Source organism: Sinocyclocheilus grahami, unplaced genomic scaffold, assembly GCF_001515645.1.
Source record: "Sinocyclocheilus grahami isolate Dianchi unplaced genomic scaffold, SAMN03320097.WGS_v1.1 scaffold66.1, whole genome shotgun sequence".
Classification (NCBI taxonomy): Eukaryota; Metazoa; Chordata; class Actinopteri; order Cypriniformes; family Cyprinidae; genus Sinocyclocheilus; species Sinocyclocheilus grahami.
The window spans coordinates 1,553,461-1,573,976 of record NW_015505245.1 but is presented as its reverse complement, the minus strand read 5'-3'; the positions used below and the strand labels follow the sequence as shown (position 1 = coordinate 1,573,976).

General features: G+C 38.2%; 1 protein-coding gene across 2 annotated transcripts in view; it reads left to right on the top strand.

Annotated features, from left to right (window-relative positions):
- The window catches only part of wnk4b (WNK lysine deficient protein kinase 4b), a 59,098-nt gene extending 42,532 nt beyond the window's left edge, over positions 1-16,566 (top strand). The window contains exons 8-21 of one of the 2 annotated variants that reach the window (XM_016271895.1): positions 2,224-2,426; positions 3,080-3,153; positions 4,604-4,739; positions 4,874-4,990; positions 6,418-6,591; positions 7,225-7,279; positions 7,538-7,666; positions 9,382-10,024; positions 11,498-11,720; positions 12,385-12,490; positions 13,309-13,876; positions 14,349-14,554; positions 15,203-15,297; positions 15,445-16,566. In XM_016271895.1, coding sequence (XP_016127381.1) covers positions 2,224-2,426; positions 3,080-3,153; positions 4,604-4,739; positions 4,874-4,990; positions 6,418-6,591; positions 7,225-7,279; positions 7,538-7,666; positions 9,382-10,024; positions 11,498-11,720; positions 12,385-12,490; positions 13,309-13,876; positions 14,349-14,554; positions 15,203-15,297; positions 15,445-15,447 — 2,732 coding nt within the window. In that variant the 3' untranslated portion in view covers positions 15,448-16,566. Of the gene's footprint in view, positions 1-2,223; positions 2,427-3,079; positions 3,154-4,603; positions 4,740-4,873; positions 4,991-6,417; positions 6,592-7,224; positions 7,280-7,537; positions 7,667-9,381; positions 10,248-10,911; positions 11,018-11,497; positions 11,721-12,384; positions 12,491-13,308; positions 13,877-14,348; positions 14,555-15,202; positions 15,298-15,444 lie in introns of both variants that reach the window. The other variant, XM_016271896.1, reaches the window with a different exon arrangement.
- The last annotated feature ends 3,950 nt before the right edge of the window (positions 16,567-20,516 follow it).

Here is a 20,516-nt window from a genome sequence, read left to right as displayed (position 1 = left end):
AAATCAGTATTGGTTAATAAATGTAATTAAAATAATAAAAAATCATTTAAATTGTAGTAATATTTCACAATATTGCAGTTTTCACAGTATGTTTTTTTATTTTTTATCAAATAAATGCAGTTTAGGTGAGCATAAGAGTCTTACTGACATTAAACTTTTGAAGAGTAGTGTATATTACAAAACCTTTAGTGCCCTTAAGGTCCTGTAGAAAAGAGACGGTCTAGTTTATCTGAAATTCCTTTAAAATAGTCAACCTCCATGAAAGTCATTGTATAACCTGTGGGCAGTTGCATAAACTGCTTAGACTAGTTTTAAAAATTATTCATCTATTTTTTTAAGACTGGTCATAACTTTTTAAAGTCAGTTACAAAAAGGTACATTGGTAAGACTGATTACCCCTTACCCAGGGCTGTACAGTGCGACATGTCTGAATAAATGAATAAATTTACCACTGTAGCACACATGCAATACAGTTTTGCATGTTCATAACACAGCCGCTTAATAGTGTGAAGTGATTTTGTTGTGCTTGTTTGTGTGTGTGAGATTGATTGTACTTGATTGTTTAGGGGTGTGCGATATGATGATTATTGATCATGGACGATTAAAATGTCTCCACGATCTGCTTTTGAAGAAATATTGTTGTATCGTGCTACAGCGCACATTCTATCAGCTGCAGTTCTGGCGCCTCCCTCCGTCTCAATATAACGCCACATGCATTCACATCAGTGTTAGCTCAGCGGTAGAGTTACTCTCGCGAGACACTGCACATATGCGCAGTCTCAAAACGACATTATTTGCATCTGCTTTAAAGCAATACCGGTTAAACATTTAAAGGTGCAATAGGAGATCTTGGAAAATGCTAACTTTAAAAATAGAATAGGAGATATGCTGTCTCTCCCTTCACATACATTATCAATAGTTAAGTATGTGGTCTTGAAGAGGATCCTTTTTTCTCTCTCATTTGGACTCAGTCTTGACTTAGACTCAAACCTCTTTGGACTCGGTCTTGACTCGGTCTCGACTAGTCCTAGTCTTTGACTCGACAAAGCTGGACTTGACTACAGCTCTAACTCACACTGAGAGCCTGTCAAAAAGCGCCTGATTATTGGACAAAGTGGTCTTTCGTGTGTGATTGATTTTGTGTCTAATACTGTTAAAAACACACAAGGTTTACATATAACATTAACACAGTAGGTTATGTCTAAAATGAAAGTAAACAGTTGAGAGAAACCCGTGCAGCTCTTAAAGGGACAGTAGCTACTAAACATGCTGCTGACTGTCATTAAAGGGATAGTTCACCCCAAAAATTTAATTTCTGTCATTATTTACTCACTCACATTTTGTCCCAAACCTGTATTCATTTCTTTCTTGTGCTGAACACAAAAGAAGATACTTTGAAGAATGTGAGTAACCAAACAGTAGCTGGTTCACATTGACTTTTATAGTAGGAAAAAAATACCATGGAAGTCACTGTGGACCAGCAACTGCTTGGTTACCCACATTCTTCAAAAATAACTTTTATGTTCAACAGACGAAGTCAACTAATTCAGGTTTAAAACAGTATGAGGACATGATGGTATAAAAATGAAACACTATGACAGAATTGAAAGACAGAACTATTCTTTTAATGTTAATAAAACAACAAAACACCAAAAAAAAATCACTCACTGCTCTTGACTGATGAACTTATCAGTCTTATCATTTATTTTCTAATAACAAAGATAAAATAATGACAAAGATTTTTATCTTTGCTCACTTTGGCCTAAATGTCTGCCATTCTTTTTTATTTTATATTTTGTTAAGGTGTAAGAGGTGTTATGTTTCTTCACTCTTCCATTTTTAGCAAATTAAGAAAACTGTCTAAAAACAATTTTTGTGATGGTTTGTATTTTTTGTGCTCTGTATGGAACATCAGTGCCTGTTTAAGTGATGAACTCCATTGCTTGTGTTTGTTTTCAGACATGATAACAGACATTTTATACTTGTGCTACTACTTTTTGGCCTGTGCTAGAAAACCTTCAACCTAAAAAAAGTTAACATACAGCCCTGCCCTTACCTAACTGTTAGCTGGTCAAACTAGTCTTAACATAGTGACTATGTTTATGCAACTAATCCTGTATGCCTTGCTAGGGCATGCATGACATCTCTATGGTAAGCTGCACACTAACAAACTACTTTCCTCTTTGTTCCTCTTGTATGGTTGAATTATGGTTACCATTGCAGCTGACTGTGAGACGGATGGATATCTCAGCTCCTCTGGGCTTCAGGATCCTTCAGAAGCTCGAGTTCCTGTGGCAAACCAAGCCTCCACAGCTCCACAACCAACCAGTGGAGCTCCTTATGTGGAAACCCCACCCATTGAAGCTCCACCCACTGAAGCCCCACCCACTCCAGCTGCAGCGATCCCAGCTCTCCGTTTCCCATCGGTAGGTTACCAGTGGGCATGAGATGCTTAAAATGATGGATACTAATGACTGTTTGATGTATTATCCAACCAACACTAACAATTCAAAGTTTGACCCAAAAGCAACAGTAAAAGCATTTATAATATTACAAAAGATTTCTATATGAAATAAATGCTTTTGTTTTGAACTTTTGATTCATCAAAAAATCCTGAAAAAAATTGTCACAAAAATATTAAGCAGCACAACTGTTTATAACATTGATAATAAGAAGAAATGCTATTTGAGTAGCAAATCAGTAGATTAGAATGATTTCTGAAGTATCATGTGACACTGAAGACTGGAGTAATGATGCTATAAATTTATCTTTGCCATCACAGGAATGAATTGCAACTTAAAATATATTAATATAGAAAACAAATAGTATTTAAATTGTAATAATATTTCACAATATTATTGTTTTTACAGTATTTTTGATCAAACAAATGCAAGTTTGGTGAGCATAAGTGAATGGTTAAAGGAAATGCAAGATTTCAGACTCCTTTTGACTACAAAAATTATAACAGACAAGCAGCCCTTACTGTTTTATATGATAAAATAAAATATTAATTTGAATGAGGTTTAACTCATTTGAGTCACAATTTACATTGCTAATTGTTTTCCTTTGCCTCCCACAGAGCATTGCTGTGTCCCAAACCACAGAGAGGGCCCAGTCAGGAAGTGCCAGTGGTTTTTCCTCTCCTGTCGACAGGTAATCTTGTTAGATTAACAGGGTCCATACACAGTGTTGACTGCTCCCTACACACTAAACATGGGACATCTGTCTAAAAATGCCCTGCAGTCAGGGTGCGAACTACGGGGGAGCTAGGGGGAGCTCGGCTCCCCTTAATAAGACATGGGCTCCCCTGAAAACGTGATTTGTGAAATTTTGGGGGGTCTCAAAAAATATTGACAATGTGTTATTTTGACGTGCAATTTCAGTTTTGTGTAATGTGATCATCGTGGATTATTATGTGTAAAATTGCAAAAATATCATTCATTCATGCATGACGGCGATTTAAACCTAATTCACTTCAATAAAGATAACTATACATGCTATTCTTGTCATGAGCATCAAGGTGTGGGGGCGCTGCGGTGCAAATTCCACTCATGTTTAGTACATCTTAACTCAAAGATTCGTAGAAAAATATAAACGCTGGACTCTGTGGTCGATTCTGTGTTAAGGTAAGGCATGTTATTCGCAGTTATGTGTTGTGGCTGGGTTGTTATAGGTCTGCGTGACTCTTGATGTCTTAGGCCTAATTGAACGGAGGAATTATTGCATTCTTCTGAAGCCTGACGACGAGTAACTTTAACCATTGTTCATGTGAACTCAAAGACAGCCTGATGCTTTGTTTATAGACTATTTGTGGGTGGCTGTTTGTTGTTTCACCTATCAATTTGTATCGATAAAGTATAATAGGGTAAATCCTGTATAGTGATTTATCCTATATAGTGCTTGCATAAAGCAAGTAGTGCATACACGTATAGCTGTTATGTATCTTTGTAAGTCATTGTAAGCCCGTTATAAAAAAAACAAAACAAGTGGGCTCACAGTTCACAGTGTAGTTCGAACACTGCCTGCAGTGTCATCAGCCTGGTCTTAACCTGTTAAGCTATGAATGCAGAATCAGTCCTATACAAGACTGCCATTTAAATAAAACCTCCCCCACTGCATGTGTGCATGTGGCTTTTGTTTTGACGTCAAGAAAATGTGGACCTGTGAGAGCTGTAATCTTACTCACCAACTGACCAACATCATGCCACGTTTACCCACAGTGCCTGTAGTGCTCCAGTGGAGAGCAGTTCTTTTTCTGTGTGACTCATATATAGACACACACACACATACACAGCACATAGCCTAATGGTAAGTGCATTAATGGTAATGATTTAGCTCAGGGGAGCAATTTACCTTGAAGGCCATTTCTGTAGGAAGCCAGATGAAGGCAAAGCAAAGGTAGCATATGGTCAAATGGGTACACAAGGACGCTGTTGCATTTTACTCAATTAGCTCAACCTGATTTAGAAGATCTGTAGTAAATTACTTTGCCTCTATGTGCTAGTGGTAAATTGATAAACGAAACATTCTGTGAAGTCCAGTTCTGTGGAATTCAGGAAGTCGGAATGTCACCATGTGTTTTATATCCTTCCTCTCGGAACAGCTACGCTTCTGATGTCACCTCTGGTTTGAGTGATGGAAACGAGGGCCTTTCGGAGAGAGGCGGGAAAGGTCAGAACAAACGCACAGGAACCAAGCTGCTCAGGAAGAGGGCTCGATCACGGCTACGCATCACTGGGGTGACTCATCTGTCTATTAGCTAGCCTTAAACTCAAAAAATGGATAACTGCTTTAAAAATGAATTGCCTTTTTGTGATATACTCACAGATAAATGCTCACGAATCATTCCCTACCTGTGTCTTTCCTCATGCAGCTGTCAGATAAAGTGGATCGGGTTGTAGAGTGTCAACTACAGACCCATAACAGCAAGATGGTGACATTTAAATTCGATCTGGATGGAGACAACCCAGAAGACATTGCTGCAGTGATGGTAAACAAGCAACACACTCAAAAGAAGAAGAAGAAATATATATATAGAGAGAGAGAGAGAGAGTGAGTTAAAAATTATATTAAATTGAAATAGAAAATAAATAGAAAAAACTAAATATATATAATAAAATAATTATTTAATATCTTTATCATTTCTAATAATATAATTGTAATTGTAAATTATTTTAAAAAGTGAATACTTATACAATATAAATCTAAATACTTATACAATTTCTACATAGTGTCTTTTTTAATGGAAAATGCAAAACATATTACAGTTGCCCCTAGTCTCCAGTTTACTCCACTAAATATCTGTAAACTGAAAGTTATGGAGGACAAAGAGGACACAAGGACAGAGATAAGGCAGCACTCCTTGTGGGAACTGCATTATACCGAGAGAAGTGTTGATGTTTCAGCTTCTGTGTTTGCACAAACTCTGCAACCTCAAACCTACAGTGGAAAATCTATGCGCCATTTCTCTCATCTGTTCATCTAAAACATTTTGTACTGTAGCATCTTCAATTACCAGTGGAAAACCAGTTTTTATGTGTCCATCGTGATTTGTCAGCTATTTTTGACACATTTTTAGCCTACAGGAGAAAGAACTGGTTTGTGACTCATCACATTCTACTGTTGTACCATGGCGCAGTATGTTTTTCTCTAACCTTTTTCAATTTGATGGGGGCAACAGCTTCTAATGTATTAGAGAAGATAGTGCCCATGTTGCTAGTTATTTCGTCTAGTTCATGTGTACTTATTGGTACACAGAGCAGTTGAGATAAATCAGGCAGGTTATTTGTGAATCTGTCTTTGGTGGCTGGAACAATAGTTCTGCCCGGACGATAACGCGGAGCCATATAGTTAATATTAGTAATACGCAGCATGCACGATACAAGGAAATGGTCAGTAACATCATCGCATTAGTGCTAAAAGTCACTGGAATATGTATTTGTAATTTTTGTGTTGTGTTTTTCTACGGTAATATGGACTTGTAGGACTGCTTCTGTGTTTTTCAGTTGCACGGTTAGCAATGTTTTAAGATGCTACAGCAAGTTAAGTTAAATATTAATTGATGTAAAATGGAATCTGGGGTGAGTGTGTTTTTAGTAGAGATACTGAAAATAACTTTTGTTAGCTGCTTTCTTTGGCTTCTTTGTGTTAGCTGTGACTAAAAGTTGTTTTGATCATCCAGTCCATGGCCTTGAGACTGGATTTAGGAGTCTTAAATATAGACAGTAGTGTTTCCCTTCGCTACATTATGAGTACATGTCTTTGTTCACTGCACTGTATCACTGCTCAATATTGAATTCCAGTAGCTTTGAAGGAGACCTTTGAACTCATTAAGAAACTCTGCTCAAAAGAGCACGCAAGAGGACTCAAAATTATATCAACCCAATTAACTTATCTGTCTCTTTGCACCCCTTTTAGGTACATAATGAGTTTATCCTACTTGGGGAGAGAGAGGGATTCATCCACCGCATGAGGGACATCATCCGTCGAGCGGAGGCCCTGATGAGGAGAGAGCCTTTGGAGCCACTGGGCCCCAGAGACACCGCTAGTCTGCCTTATCTGAGCGGAGTCGGCTCACTGTCTGCCTCACAGGTTTGTATCCAGTTTTTATCATTTAAAAGAATTGTAGATTATTATATATTTATTATTATAATTTTTACATTATAATATATATATATATATATATATAGAGAGAGAGAGAGAGAGAGAGAATTACTATAAATATGTCTATATAGCTACTGTATTTTAGCATTTTATAAAAATTCCTTTAAAAAATATTTTCAATTAAATTGATCATATGAAGGCAAAAAGTTTAAAATGGTCCAAATGGTGGCAAAAGTTTGAAAGAAGGAAATGTTGAATATGTTTTCAGTGGTTTTTATATAAGAACTTTTATGTGTGTGTCTGGCGAGGTTTTGGAATTCAGTTGTTTACTTTGGGTTATATGTTGTGGTTCAGAAATCCAATCTTCTGATGTCATCAGATGTTTGAGACAACATTTAATGGACAAAGACACAGTGTGTTCCTTACAATGATTGTAATAAGAGAAGTTAGTCATCAATATTGAACAGTCATTAATAAGAAAGGCCTCTGCAATAGTGTGACTGTAGACTTTATTCGTGCTTGTGCGACAATCTTCTTATCTTTGCTCACACGTGGTCCTAACTTGGTCACTTTTCTAGATGGTGACGTTAATGTCAACGTGTGCTCTGTTTTTCTCCACAGCCCAATCTCCACACCCAGGGCCTTGCTCGCACACACTCCTCCTCCTCGTTGACAGGTAACAAACACACACACACACACACACACACATGCAGATTGCAGACCACATACACACACAAAAACACTCATCATATACAGTATGTGTAAAGTCTTTTCAATAGATAATTACAAACAAATGCTCAATGTGTCGCCCCCCCAAACAAATCGTAATAAAGGCACTAAATAATGTATTAATTAAAATCTAAATATGCAAAAAGCATATAAAAATGATAAAAGTGCACATCATGATATAACTTTATTGTTGTATGTCCTTCAGATTACGCTGCTGCCAGTATAGGGCCAGTGACCCGGGGTTCTTCACCTACACTGAGCGCCGACTTTTATGTTGATCCCGATGCCGTTCCACCCGTCCGGCCCCTGCGTTCACAGTCCTTCCACACTACAGGTACAACAGTAAATCACTTTCTCTTTCCTTGAATTTATGTGCTGTGCTTTTTAAAATACATATTATTCCTAAGCAGCTCTACCTAAAATGATACCACGCTGAGAATTTGTATTGATAATGGCCATAAGTCATAAAATGGTTACCAGTGGTACTTACTAAAAACTTGATGCTGAAATCTAATTTACATGAGGGTGAGGCTCAACATTTACATCCAAATGGTAATTAATCTACATGAAACTGAAAGCATAGCTATAAACTTGTTAGATCATGTAGATTCTGTCAGATTTACTGAATAGAAAAGTGTTTTTGTGCCTGTCATTACGTGCAACTTGAATCAAGCCCAGCAGATGTCTTTTTTCTTCACACAATAGGTCATTATTGATCCATTGTTTTGTGTTGTTCAATAAAAGCTTGTATTCCAAAATGTTGTTTTGATAAACAACTTTATAGTCTATTTTCAGTGTTTCCTGCTTTTGCACGACTTCAGGTGTCTCAAAATACATTAGTCTGTCAATCGCTGTATAAATTAATCAGATTTTGCATATGTTTAGATTTCTAACATGAACCAAAATTCAGATGATTTACATTTTTATATCACCACTATCAGAACCAATCATCTTTGGTCTCTCCAGGTAATGAGAGCTATGTTCTGTCACACAGACAATCAGTACAGTCCGGACCTCTTGGGGACGTTCAGTGTACGAGGGGCCTTCAGTGTACGTCTCGCTCTTTTATCTTTCACTCGTGTCATTGATACTCAGAGCACTTTGCCTATTTCTCTCTCTGCACACCATTAGCTGTGGAGCTACTGGAACAAACTCGATATCTTGTGTATCCCACTCTTCGATTGGCTTTCTGAACACCTATCCCCATGGAGACTAAGCTTTGACACCAGTGTCATTGTTGACGTATCTCGGGATTTGCTTTTGACACCTGCTGCTTCAAAATGAACAAGTAGATTTCATTACCTGAGAGAACAAAATACACATATTACACAGCCTGTGCACAGTATAAAAGCTCTGTTTCAAGATTGCCAGTTTTTCTTTTCTTGAAAGACACATAAGGTGACAAATAATTGTGCCAATGTGTCTGCACAGGATGTAGAGGACTAGCACATGGGGATTGATAAATGCTCCAATGTGGTTAGCTCCTCTGAAGTGAGGTCACATCCCAATGTGTGGCTTTATTTTTATGCCACAATGATGGTTATGGAGCCTTTTCAGAAGTCAAGCATGGCATTGACAGGTCAAAGTATGTCAGACAGTCCAATAATAAATGTGAAAATGATCACACAAAACAGTGACAAAGCAACCGTTTTCCAAAAGTTTTCCACAAGAGTTGCTGATTTAAGCAAATAACCACATAGCGAATGATTTTATTCACAGTAACTTACAACATGATTACTCGAGACAATCCCTGTGGAACAATCTGGAATTTAGAGCATAAAGGGTGACAGATCATGGCTTGTTTTTTGAGGGACTCAAACCTACGACTGCTTTCTGGTCCTAAGTTTTAACAACAATGCCACACCACTTCTTATAATAGCATCAATGGCCACAATGACTGCTGACGACATGACTAAGTTGAGAAGAGTTTAGCAAGAATGCCTACTAACGATGAACACTGTTACAACTTGGCAACCAAGATTGCTATGTGTTTGTGTATTGTACTTAACCCAGTGTTTCGCTCTTTCTTCCGATTTCCATTTTCTTCAGGTTCCTCTCAGAACTACCAGTCTTTTGCGCCCAACTACCCACAGTACTCCCACCCTGATGTCCTGCCACATCTCCTGCCAAATTACGCTCACAACACCCACTTCGCCTACCCCTACCAAATTGATCACGCCTCCCTCAAGAGTCCCCTCAACCCAAGTCCGCTCACCCGCGTCCCCAGCAACCCAAACTTTTTCTCCTCCTCTTCGTCCTCTTCTCTTGTTTCACCGGTTCAGCAGTCCGTCGAGATGCCAACTCAAGCTGAAACCAACAATCTGCCACTTTCAGTTGCCCCTCCACCTGGTCCGCAAGCTGCAGGCATGTGGCCACTGCCTTCCCAGCAGCCCTTTATTTCGCTGGCCAGTGTTCTTTCTATGGCTATGAATTTTGCACAGTCCTTTATACCCCCTGGATCCATCCCTCAAGGTTTCCATCCACAAATGACCCCTCAACCAGGGTATGGCCCTATGTATCCAGCTCAGCATGCGAGTATGAGCAACGCTGATGCTGCGTACTACCAGGCGGCACAGAGCGGCCAGTATATGGATATGTATCAATATCCTGATGCTCATATGCAGGTTCCGGCACCAGTTCCCGAACCTCACAAAGGGGGCCAAACAGCATCTCCACCAGTAGTCCCTCTTAGGGAACCAAGAACAGGCACTGCCCCTGAGATTAAACAGCCCATAAACCCAAACCCCACAAACCCAAGCTCTTCTCCAGGGTCTAGAAGTAGCCCACTGGCAGAGAGCCAGTCTAACCCCATTGGGCAGCTCAGAGAGCGGGCAGACAGTTCAGCATCAAGCTCCCGCACCCCATCCAGCACTAGCTCACCAGCGTCCTCCACATCCCCGAGCCCTCAAAACACTGTAAGTGATCGAAATAACAAACACAAAACAACTTTTAACCTAAAGAGGTAGTTCAGCCAAAAATAGAAATTCTGGGGAAATTATAGCAAACCCGTATGAGTTTTTTTTTTCTTCCATGAAACACAACAGGAGAAATATTGCAGAATCTTCTGGCTGCTCACAAATATTCAAACTTAGCATCTCATGTTCAGTTACAAGATTTATTATGAGGTGTCATTTTTATTGCATTACAGTTGGAATATAGCCATATGTTTGGGTTGTTTTTTGAATATTTTAAACAATTTCTCCATTTGTGTTCCACTCAAGAAAGTAAGTCTTTCAAGGAATGACATTAGTGATTAAACAATGACAAAAGTTTCATTTTTTTGTGGGTCTGTCACTTTAAAGTCTTCTAAAGCCAAACCTGTTCTTCTAATCTAAATGTGTACCTTTCAAACAAAGACATGCATCACCACAAGAATGTATTTTAAGTGTTTCTGTCAACATAAATATGAGGTTATACTATTAAGTGGAGCATTGCTCTCAGACGTCTTTGTGAACATAGACAAACCTGTTCTGAACATGTACAGTATTGTGGGTGTTGTCTGTTATTACATGTCTCAAAGCACCTGTAGAAGGATGTCTAGGATTTATGCTTTTATTAATGTTTTTCAACTTGTTTTAGGTGTCCTCACCTGTCCCAAGGCCCTCCCCTACTCTATCCATGTCTCTGGCAGTGTCTGAAACGAATACCATCGCAGCCAAATCTAGACTCTCGCCTATATCTGAAGGTGAGTTGCACTCTTTCCATCTGTCACACACATACACATACACACACACACACACACACACACGCCCATAAATAGTACACACCCTATGTTCCTTGTACACAAAGACACAGAAGTACATGAAGGTCACACAACCAGGCAAGAATAAAAATATTTACATGCACATACACGTCCATTGTTACACATGCACACACATAAACACACTTTTGTGTGCTTTCAAGCTTTCTGTTTACCAAAGACACCTGAAATTGTATCACAGCTTTTCAACATTAATAAAAATGCTACTTGAGTACCAAATCAATAAATTACACTGATTTCTGAAGGATCATGTGACACTGAAGACTGAAGTAATGATTGCTGAAAATTCAGCTTTGCCATCACAATAATAAATTGCATATTAAAATTGTAAACAGTTATTTAAAGATGTAATAATATTCCACAATATTAGTTTTAAACAGCATCTCCACCAGTAGTCCCTCTTAGGGAACCAAGAACAGGCACTGCCCCTGAGATTAAACAGCCCATAAACCCAAACCCCACAAACCCAAGCTCTTCTCCAGGGTCTAGAAGTAGCCCACTGGCAGAGAGCCAGTCTAACCCCATTGGGCAGCTCAGAGAGCGGGCAGACAGTTCAGCATCAAGCTCCCGCACCCCATCCAGCACTAGCTCACCAGCGTCCTCCACATCCCCGAGCCCTCAAAACACTGTAAGTGATCGAAATAACAAACACAAAACAACTTTTAACCTAAAGAGGTAGTTCAGCCAAAAATAGAAATTCTGGGGAAATTATAGCAAACCCGTATGAGTTTTTTTTTTCTTCCATGAAACACAACAGGAGAAATATTGCAGAATCTTCTGGCTGCTCACAAATATTCAAACTTAGCATCTCATGTTCAGTTACAAGATTTATTATGAGGTGTCATTTTTATTGCATTACAGTTGGAATATAGCCATATGTTTGGGTTGTTTTTTGAATATTTTAAACAATTTCTCCATTTGTGTTCCACTCAAGAAAGTAAGTCTTTCAAGGAATGACATTAGTGATTAAACAATGACAAAAGTTTCATTTTTTTGTGGGTCTGTCACTTTAAAGTCTTCTAAAGCCAAACCTGTTCTTCTAATCTAAATGTGTACCTTTCAAACAAAGACATGCATCACCACAAGAATGTATTTTAAGTGTTTCTGTCAACATAAATATGAGGTTATACTATTAAGTGGAGCATTGCTCTCAGACGTCTTTGTGAACATAGACAAACCTGTTCTGAACATGTACAGTATTGTGGGTGTTGTCTGTTATTACATGTCTCAAAGCACCTGTAGAAGGATGTCTAGGATTTATGCTTTTATTAATGTTTTTCAACTTGTTTTAGGTGTCCTCACCTGTCCCAAGGCCCTCCCCTACTCTATCCATGTCTCTGGCAGTGTCTGAAACGAATACCATCGCAGCCAAATCTAGACTCTCGCCTATATCTGAAGGTGAGTTGCACTCTTTCCATCTGTCACACACATACACATACACACACACACACACACACACACGCCCATAAATAGTACACACCCTATGTTCCTTGTACACAAAGACACAGAAGAACATGAAGGTCACACAACCAGGCAAGAATAAAAATATTTACATGCACATACACGTCCATTGTTACACATGCACACACATAAACACACTTTTGTGTGCTTTCAAGCTTTCTGTTTACCAAAGACACCTGAAATTGTATCACAGCTTTTCAACATTAATAAAAATGCTACTTGAGTACCAAATCAATAAATTACACTGATTTCTGAAGGATCATGTGACACTGAAGACTGAAGTAATGATTGCTGAAAATTCAGCTTTGCCATCACAATAATAAATTGCATATTAAAATTGTAAACAGTTATTTAAAGATGTAATAATATTCCACAATATTAGTTTTTATTGTATTTTTGATCAAATAAATGCAGCCTTGGTAAGCATAAGACTTATTTTTTTTAAATACAGTATATTTAACAAATAATCCATAACTTCGAATGATAGTGTACTTTAAAAATAAAAATTTCTATGTAGTGTGTGAACTCAAACTCCGTTCCTATAATTGTGTATCCAAGGGCTAAAATGAAAATACACAGCTGCCATCTATTGACTGTAGAAGCTCATTGCATACTAAGCACATTGTTCAGTTAGTTTTGATACATTTGGTTTTTCTTTTTTTTTTACCACTTTACTACTCACATTTTGTTTAGAAAAGTTTTGCTGTTTTACCATGTTCAAAAAAAAAAAAAATCCTTTGTCACCTTGTCCACAGAGAAAAAGTCTATTGTCACAGTGGGACGGTTCCAAGTCAGTCCAAGCAAGGAGATCCCCATTCCAACTCCCAGCCCGACTCCCAGCCTGACGCCAACTCCCACCCCTACAGCTACGCCCATATCCATACCGACCCAAACATGCCCTACAACAGTTCCCCAAGCCACGCCCCCCACACACAACAGCCAATCAGACAGCAGCACAGACGTACAGGCAGAATCAGAAAGCAGTCACAGCTCTCTGAATGAATCCCCACCACTTATCCAACCACCTAGTGAGGCTTTGTGCAGCTCAGACAGCGCCCCTTTGTGGACTGGAGAACCTAAAACACCGGAGAGAAAAGTTGGAGAACCAGACGAGGGACGAGGAGGTGAAGAAGGTGAGGAGGAGACAGAAAGGAGGCGGCGGAGGATAAGTGTAAGTTTGCTGGAAAGTTCAGCCGGGAGTCCTCAGTTCAATCTCAATCAGCCGTGGATGAGCTACACACGCAGCATGTCGTACGCCAGCAGCGACGAGACAGAGAGTGAAGACGAGGGAATGTATGAGGAGCTACAGGAACTCAGAGAGAGGTGAGCCTGTACTGTGTTTTGTGGGTTGCTTGAGGTACACTCCTGCAAATCCCTGTATGTTTTATGAAGTGATTCATCAAATTCTAGCAGTGAGCCTAAGCATAAAGTCTTAACTTGTGAAGCAGCTACTGTAACTCTTATAGTTTAGACCCAAACCATCAGTGTCCATTATAAATTTAATCCCAAATGTTTTTTGATCTAACATGTCCGAAACATGTTCAGTGCTGTCAAAGTTTTCAAGTGTGGAAAGATCTGATGACATAATGCAAAAATACAGAAAATCAGAAAAGCACTTTCACAGATTATATATCCTATGTTATATTGCTGAATGAGATCTAATAGGTTATCAGTAACTTATTAATAAATTGTGTATTAACTGAGTGGGTTCACATCATTTTGTGATTAAGTGTCACTTGAAGCTTTAAAAACACTGCCTTGTTCTTGACTTCCTGTCCTTCTCCCTCTTTCTCAGACATGTGACAGAGGTTCAGGCTCTCCAGGCCTCTCAAAAGCAAGAGACCGAGGAACTCTACAAACGGATGGGTAAAGTGCCCCCTCCGGGAATCGTGTCTCCAGCGGCCATGTTGTCAAGCCGCCAACGTCGTCTGTCTAAAAGTGGAGGGTACCCAAGCTCTCGCCGAAATAGCCTGCAGAGACTGGACATACTGCCCCCTACAGGTACCACAGGAGAAGTTACAAATATTTTACTGAATATTTCAACTTGGAAATGTGTTCACAACCTATTTTGTACTGAAAAGGGATAAAACAAAACAAAACAAAAAAACACTGTATATCTAGGTAGGGACGTAACTGTATCCATTTGGAATTGACTGGATCATGAAAACTGGGTGATACATGTCGAAATAAAGTTACTGACGAGGTTGAAAAGTAAGAGGTCTTGAGGATATCAGTTGCATTTAAGGTTTCTTTTGAATAATATTACAAAAGAAAAAATGTATTTGGCATTTGGAATACTCAACATATTGGCGCCATATTAGTTATGTGATTCTAAATTATATTTTTTACCAACTTTTTATTGACCAACATTTTATTTTTTTTATTGTCCACATATTTTAAGAATTAGGTCATCATCTAGCACTCACTTAAAGGGATAGCAGTATATAATATGGCCCTTGGAGTGAGTTGCTGTGTGCATTCATTTCTCAAAAAAAGTATGACTTTTATTAATGTTACTTTGTTATGTACCTTTTTATAACAAAGTGATATAGATGTATAGTATCGGCCATTCATCGGTTATAGATTACTGCTTAAATGGCAGTAACTCACATTTAAGTGTTAATGTAATTTCCACAAACACGCTTTCAGGTATCATACGCAAGAACTCAGTGAGCGGCAGCAGCAGCGGTTCACAGGAAAGGACCAGTAAAGGAGTGACCTTTGCCCCTGATTATACCAGAATTGTGGGTGATAGCTTATATTTGCTTTCATTGATTACTACCTTTCTATACCTTCTTAACCCATTTTGGTTTGTTCTTTACCCCTGCTGATGGAATACACAAGAGAGGAATGTGACATGCACTGACCTTCCTTTTTTATCTTTCTGACAGTGATTTCGTTTTCTAAGGAGCCCTTTGGCCTTCGTACTCCTCTCCTTATGGACTGAAATGACACCATTGCTTCCTCTGATGTGTGTGAGCACATGTTTGTGATGTCAGGAAAGGAGTGTGTGTGTTCTTCACAGACTGTGTTGTGAATATTTTTAACCAGTATACCTCTGTTCAGTATTCTAAGGACGATTTACTTAAATAGTGAGCTTTCTGAAGAGACAGGACACTTGGAAGCACAGACTTTATATATGAATCTTGTTTAGAGATGTGATGCAGTTGATCTTAGCAAGGAGTTATGGAGAATTGCTCACTCATTTGCAGCTATAGCACCCCTAGTGGTTGAATGTATTAATTGCAAATGTGTTTTCACTTATTAGGCAGTCCATGTGGTTGCCCTCTATAATTTTGTCAATTATAGATTAACTGATCAGTTAATGTTTTATTCCAACTCCCAGGCCGTCATAAATACCTGAAAGAATCGGTACTGTAAACAACTTTATTTTCTCTTTTGCAAAAATGCAATACAATTCAATACATTCAGTCCTTATAAAGACTTTTAGGCCTCACTGTAGGTTTGCTTTTAAATAAACAGTATAATGTACATATTTGACCAATTGTAAAAATGTTCATCATGGATTACAGCACATGTGTGACTTTGTTGCTACAATGTTTTTGCACTCTCAATAATTGCACAACATATTTTTCTGAACTCCCATGACTCGCAGTATTGACATTGATTTTGTTTCTTTTTCCGTGATACAGATCTCCGATGCCTCAAATTGATCTAAAATTCATGTAGATGTTGTGAGTATCCACATCGTAAAAACATCAGTGCTAATAATAAGCATATTTAAATGCACTTGTCAGTCAAGTCAAATTTAGATATTATGCTTAAGTTACTGAATAAATGCATTTCTGGAGGTAACAATCTATCCAAAGTATCTTAAACCAAATTTTAGAGAACAAATAGGGGACAATCACTTAAATAAATCTGCCTTCAGTTCATTTAATGTCCATAATGCCATATTTTTCTAAATTGTAAATTGTAATTATACATTTAGTTGTAATTTTAGTAGGTACTGCTTAAGAATTTAGTTCCTCCCGATGTTAAAACTTAGCATATGGTGTGATTACAGAAGAGTCAAGTTTTAAATAGGAAAAATATAGAAACTCTTTGGTCATTTTTGAGCGAGATGCTAACGGTCTAATCAGATTCAATGATCTATGCTAAGCTACAGCTAAAAGTGCTACTGCCAGACCCGGAGATCGGCTGAATGGATTCGAAAACGGTAAACCTCAACTGTTTAACTCTAGGGGAGTTGAAAAATTTGCCTATTTTCAAAAATAGTGGAGTGTTCCTTTAATGGCTTATCAGCTTATGGCTGCCTAATGTTTCCTATATTTGAAACTTTTTTGTCTTAATGCTTTTCCCCTTTGTTATTCGTATCTTAGTTAATAGAGTGTGAAATGAAGATGTTAACTCGTGTTTTCTTAATTAAAAGAAGAAAATAGCAAACAACTGACACACCGCACTTTTCTTCAAGGCATTTGCCAGTAGATGCCACAGATGATCTGTATATAAGGACACTAATGAATTGTGACGTGTGGAGTCTCAGTTTATATGCTTCGGCCTATGCAGCGATGTTACATATATATGAATATGTGAAGACAAACATGAACATATTGACAACTGAGAAGCTGTGAAGTTTGAACAATTGTTGCCTTAAATTATCTGCATTTGATTAGACAGCAGGTGTCTCTACTGCATAGCGAGAGAAGATTTATATATAGATTTAGGTATATTTAGATAAAGAGATAAGCTGTATTATATTATGTGAAAAAAAATTTGTACTGCCATGCAGATTGTGCCTATAGTTTTTTTTTTTTTTTTTTTACAATTTATTCTTGATTCCTGGATGAAACATCATTGTTGTAAATGTACAAATAAATAATGATTCACAAACAACCAAATGTTCTCAAACTGTGTGAACATGCCACATACACTGGGGTCCAAAGGCCTGAGACCCCTAATGAAAATGCGTCTTTTTTTTTTTTTTTTTGCTTTTTCCTCCAATTTAATAATACATTTTTCAAAAATTATATAAATTATGTTATTAGCATAACAGTATAGTTTGAAAAGTTTGCTCACCTTCCAGCCATCCAAGATGTACAGTAGATGACTTTGTTTCTTCATAAAAAAAAGGAGAAATGTAGCGTTACATCACTTGCTCACCAATAGATCCTCTGCAGTGAATGGGTGCCGTCAGAATGAGAGCCCAAACAGCTGATAAAATATTGTGAAGCAAAAAGCTGTGTAAGAAACAAATCCATCATTAAGAAGTTTTTAAACTGTTGCTTCTTGCCAAAATACCAGTCCCTAATGTTTCCTTCAGGAAAAAGTCCACCCTCTGTTGTCCTCTCACAACAATATCCACATATATGTTTAGAACTGTTCTGGAATTTTTGCTTGTAAACTTGCTTGATCTGTTCATATTTCTCTCCTGATTCAGACAAGATAAGCTTTTCACTGAAGAAAGCAATATTATGGCTAGAGGACTCATTTTAACCGGAAGCAACGTTTTGAGTTTAAAAATGTTTTAATGATGGTTTTATTTCGAACGCAGAGCTTTTCACTTCTGAAGATGTTAATTTACGGACTGGAGTCATGTGGATTACTTGGTGGTGTTTTTATCAGCTGTTTGGACTCTCATTCTGACGGCACCCATTCACTGCAGGGGATCCATTGGTGAGCAAGTGATGTAATGCTAAATTTCTCCACATCTGTTCTGATGAAGAAACAAACTCATCTACATCTTAGATGGCCTGCAGATGTGTGGGGTGAACTATTTAAATATCATTACTTTTATATCTCATACTGTAACTTTTCAAATGTAAAAGGAAAAAATCCATATTTAAAAGGGAACTATTTATTTGCATCCAGCTGTTTTTACCCCCCTTTTTTATTCAATCCATACAAGAATGTTCTGCTTGGCGTTGAGCAGCTGTTATTTATAACTGCATGCATTCCCCAGATAGATCTGCAGACTCAGCCTCACCGTCCAAAAACATCATCTTTACTGACCCTTCTCCTATTGTAGGATGAGGAGAGCGATATTTTTACTACCTATTGTTCTTAAACTAGGTTGATTCAGGTCATCATCACATTGTGTAGCATGTACGTATTTATACTGCAAGAGAGCCAAAGAGCAATAAACCAAAGCCAGCTCCATCCAAAGACAACACCGGGGACTTGGTTGCCTGTAGATTGTTCCCTCTTTGTTTAATGATCCAGTTTGACAGTAGTTTGGTGGGATGTTGACCATAAAATCATGTAATAGCTTGAATATGTCCTTGTTTGGAAATGAGCCTTCTTGCTGCTCTGTTTATGGTTTCAAACAGTCGTATTGGCCAAAGCACAGCTGTAAAGAAGAAAAATGAATAGAATTTCAATTTATTCAGCAGAAGGGAATGACTGGGGATAATGAACTCATGCCTTAGTGTATTGTTGCATCAGTATAGAAATATGGGTTGTAAAAAAAACATCTGTGAAGAACAAAACTATGTAAATTGAGCAATGTTTGCTTTCACATCACGGCCACTAGAGGTCCGTAAAGATTCTCTTTCCATCTTTAGTTTGCTCATAGGGCAGAGGCAGGGCGTAGCAGCCGGTGAAAAAAAAGGACGGAGTATATAGGACCCAGAGGCTGAGAGGGGCCCGACTGAGCCCCCTTCCCCTCCACTAAACGTGACTGAGGTTCCATAGTAAATTCTGTGCAATAGGCCCAGAATCCCTAGCGACTCCACTGGGCAGAGGTATCAGTCACTGCATTTCAATTGGCAGGAAAATTTAGTAGACAAAACAATTCCAGACAACATGAGCTGTGGCAAATTATAAGTGATCTAGGAGCTTTATACAACTTTTTACAGAAGATGCCATTGAAAACATGGTAAGTCTATCACTCACAGCCTTGCTTTCATACCTGCTGTTCTGAATAAAGTCAATAAGTTGATTAATTTAGCAATATGCTAATGAAAGCATATGTTTGAAGGAAGTTTGTGAATTAAGCCACAATTTTATGATGTGGTAGAATGTTCTAATTTACTGTCCTCAAAAATATAGACTTCCACCAAGTCCATATACTTGTAGTGCATCATATAGTATGCATATTGGGAAGCAGCCAATGTCATGGCTGACATGTTAATAATTAAACAGTTAAAAATATCAGTCCTGATGCTGTTACAAATCATTTGCAGACATTTAGAATGGACACTGTTGTGTACCTAAGGTGAAAAATAGGCATATATACGTATACAGTACCTTTGTAGAATGTTTATACTATCTTAAAGCATATTGATTAAACATTAAAAAGGTTTTTCTTCCATCTGCTCTATTCCACATTTGTCACTAATTTAAAATTAATCAAGTCGGTTAGGGGCAAAACGGCACCATTTGTCACAATGAGACTACCAGCTATGACACTGTCTGTGAATACTGTGGGTTAATCCAGACTTGATGTGTTTCACAGCGTTCTCTTCCACAACATCTCCAATCTGACAATCTGCCACCCTTAAAAGACACATGTGGCCCCATTCTCTCCTTCATTGACTCCATGTGGTCACCATGGTTACCCAGCAGTGGCATTTTCTAGCACTGCCACGGGGGGAATTCCTTCTTTTTGGCACAGAATCTCTTCAGGGGGGCTCGCCTCTGATTCGGTCCTTAGCAACCAGTCATTAAGCCGCCTTGTTGCCATGCGAGGTGTACCACGCAAGAACCTTTCCTACTCGCCTCCGCAGACACTTGCAGATATGCACAGCTTTTATATGGAATTCACAGAGTGTTGTGTTAAAGGCCAGTATGAGCCTCTGATGGTTGGTGGCACTAACCTCACACCTCCAACAGGTCACCTGCACTGATGCTTATGTCAATGTACATATATAATATATACACATATGTGTGTTTGTCTATATAGTGAGTGTAGGTATGTGCATATACACTATATCTAAATATTATATAAATTGGTGTGTGTGTGTATATATACAGTATATATATATATATATATATATATATA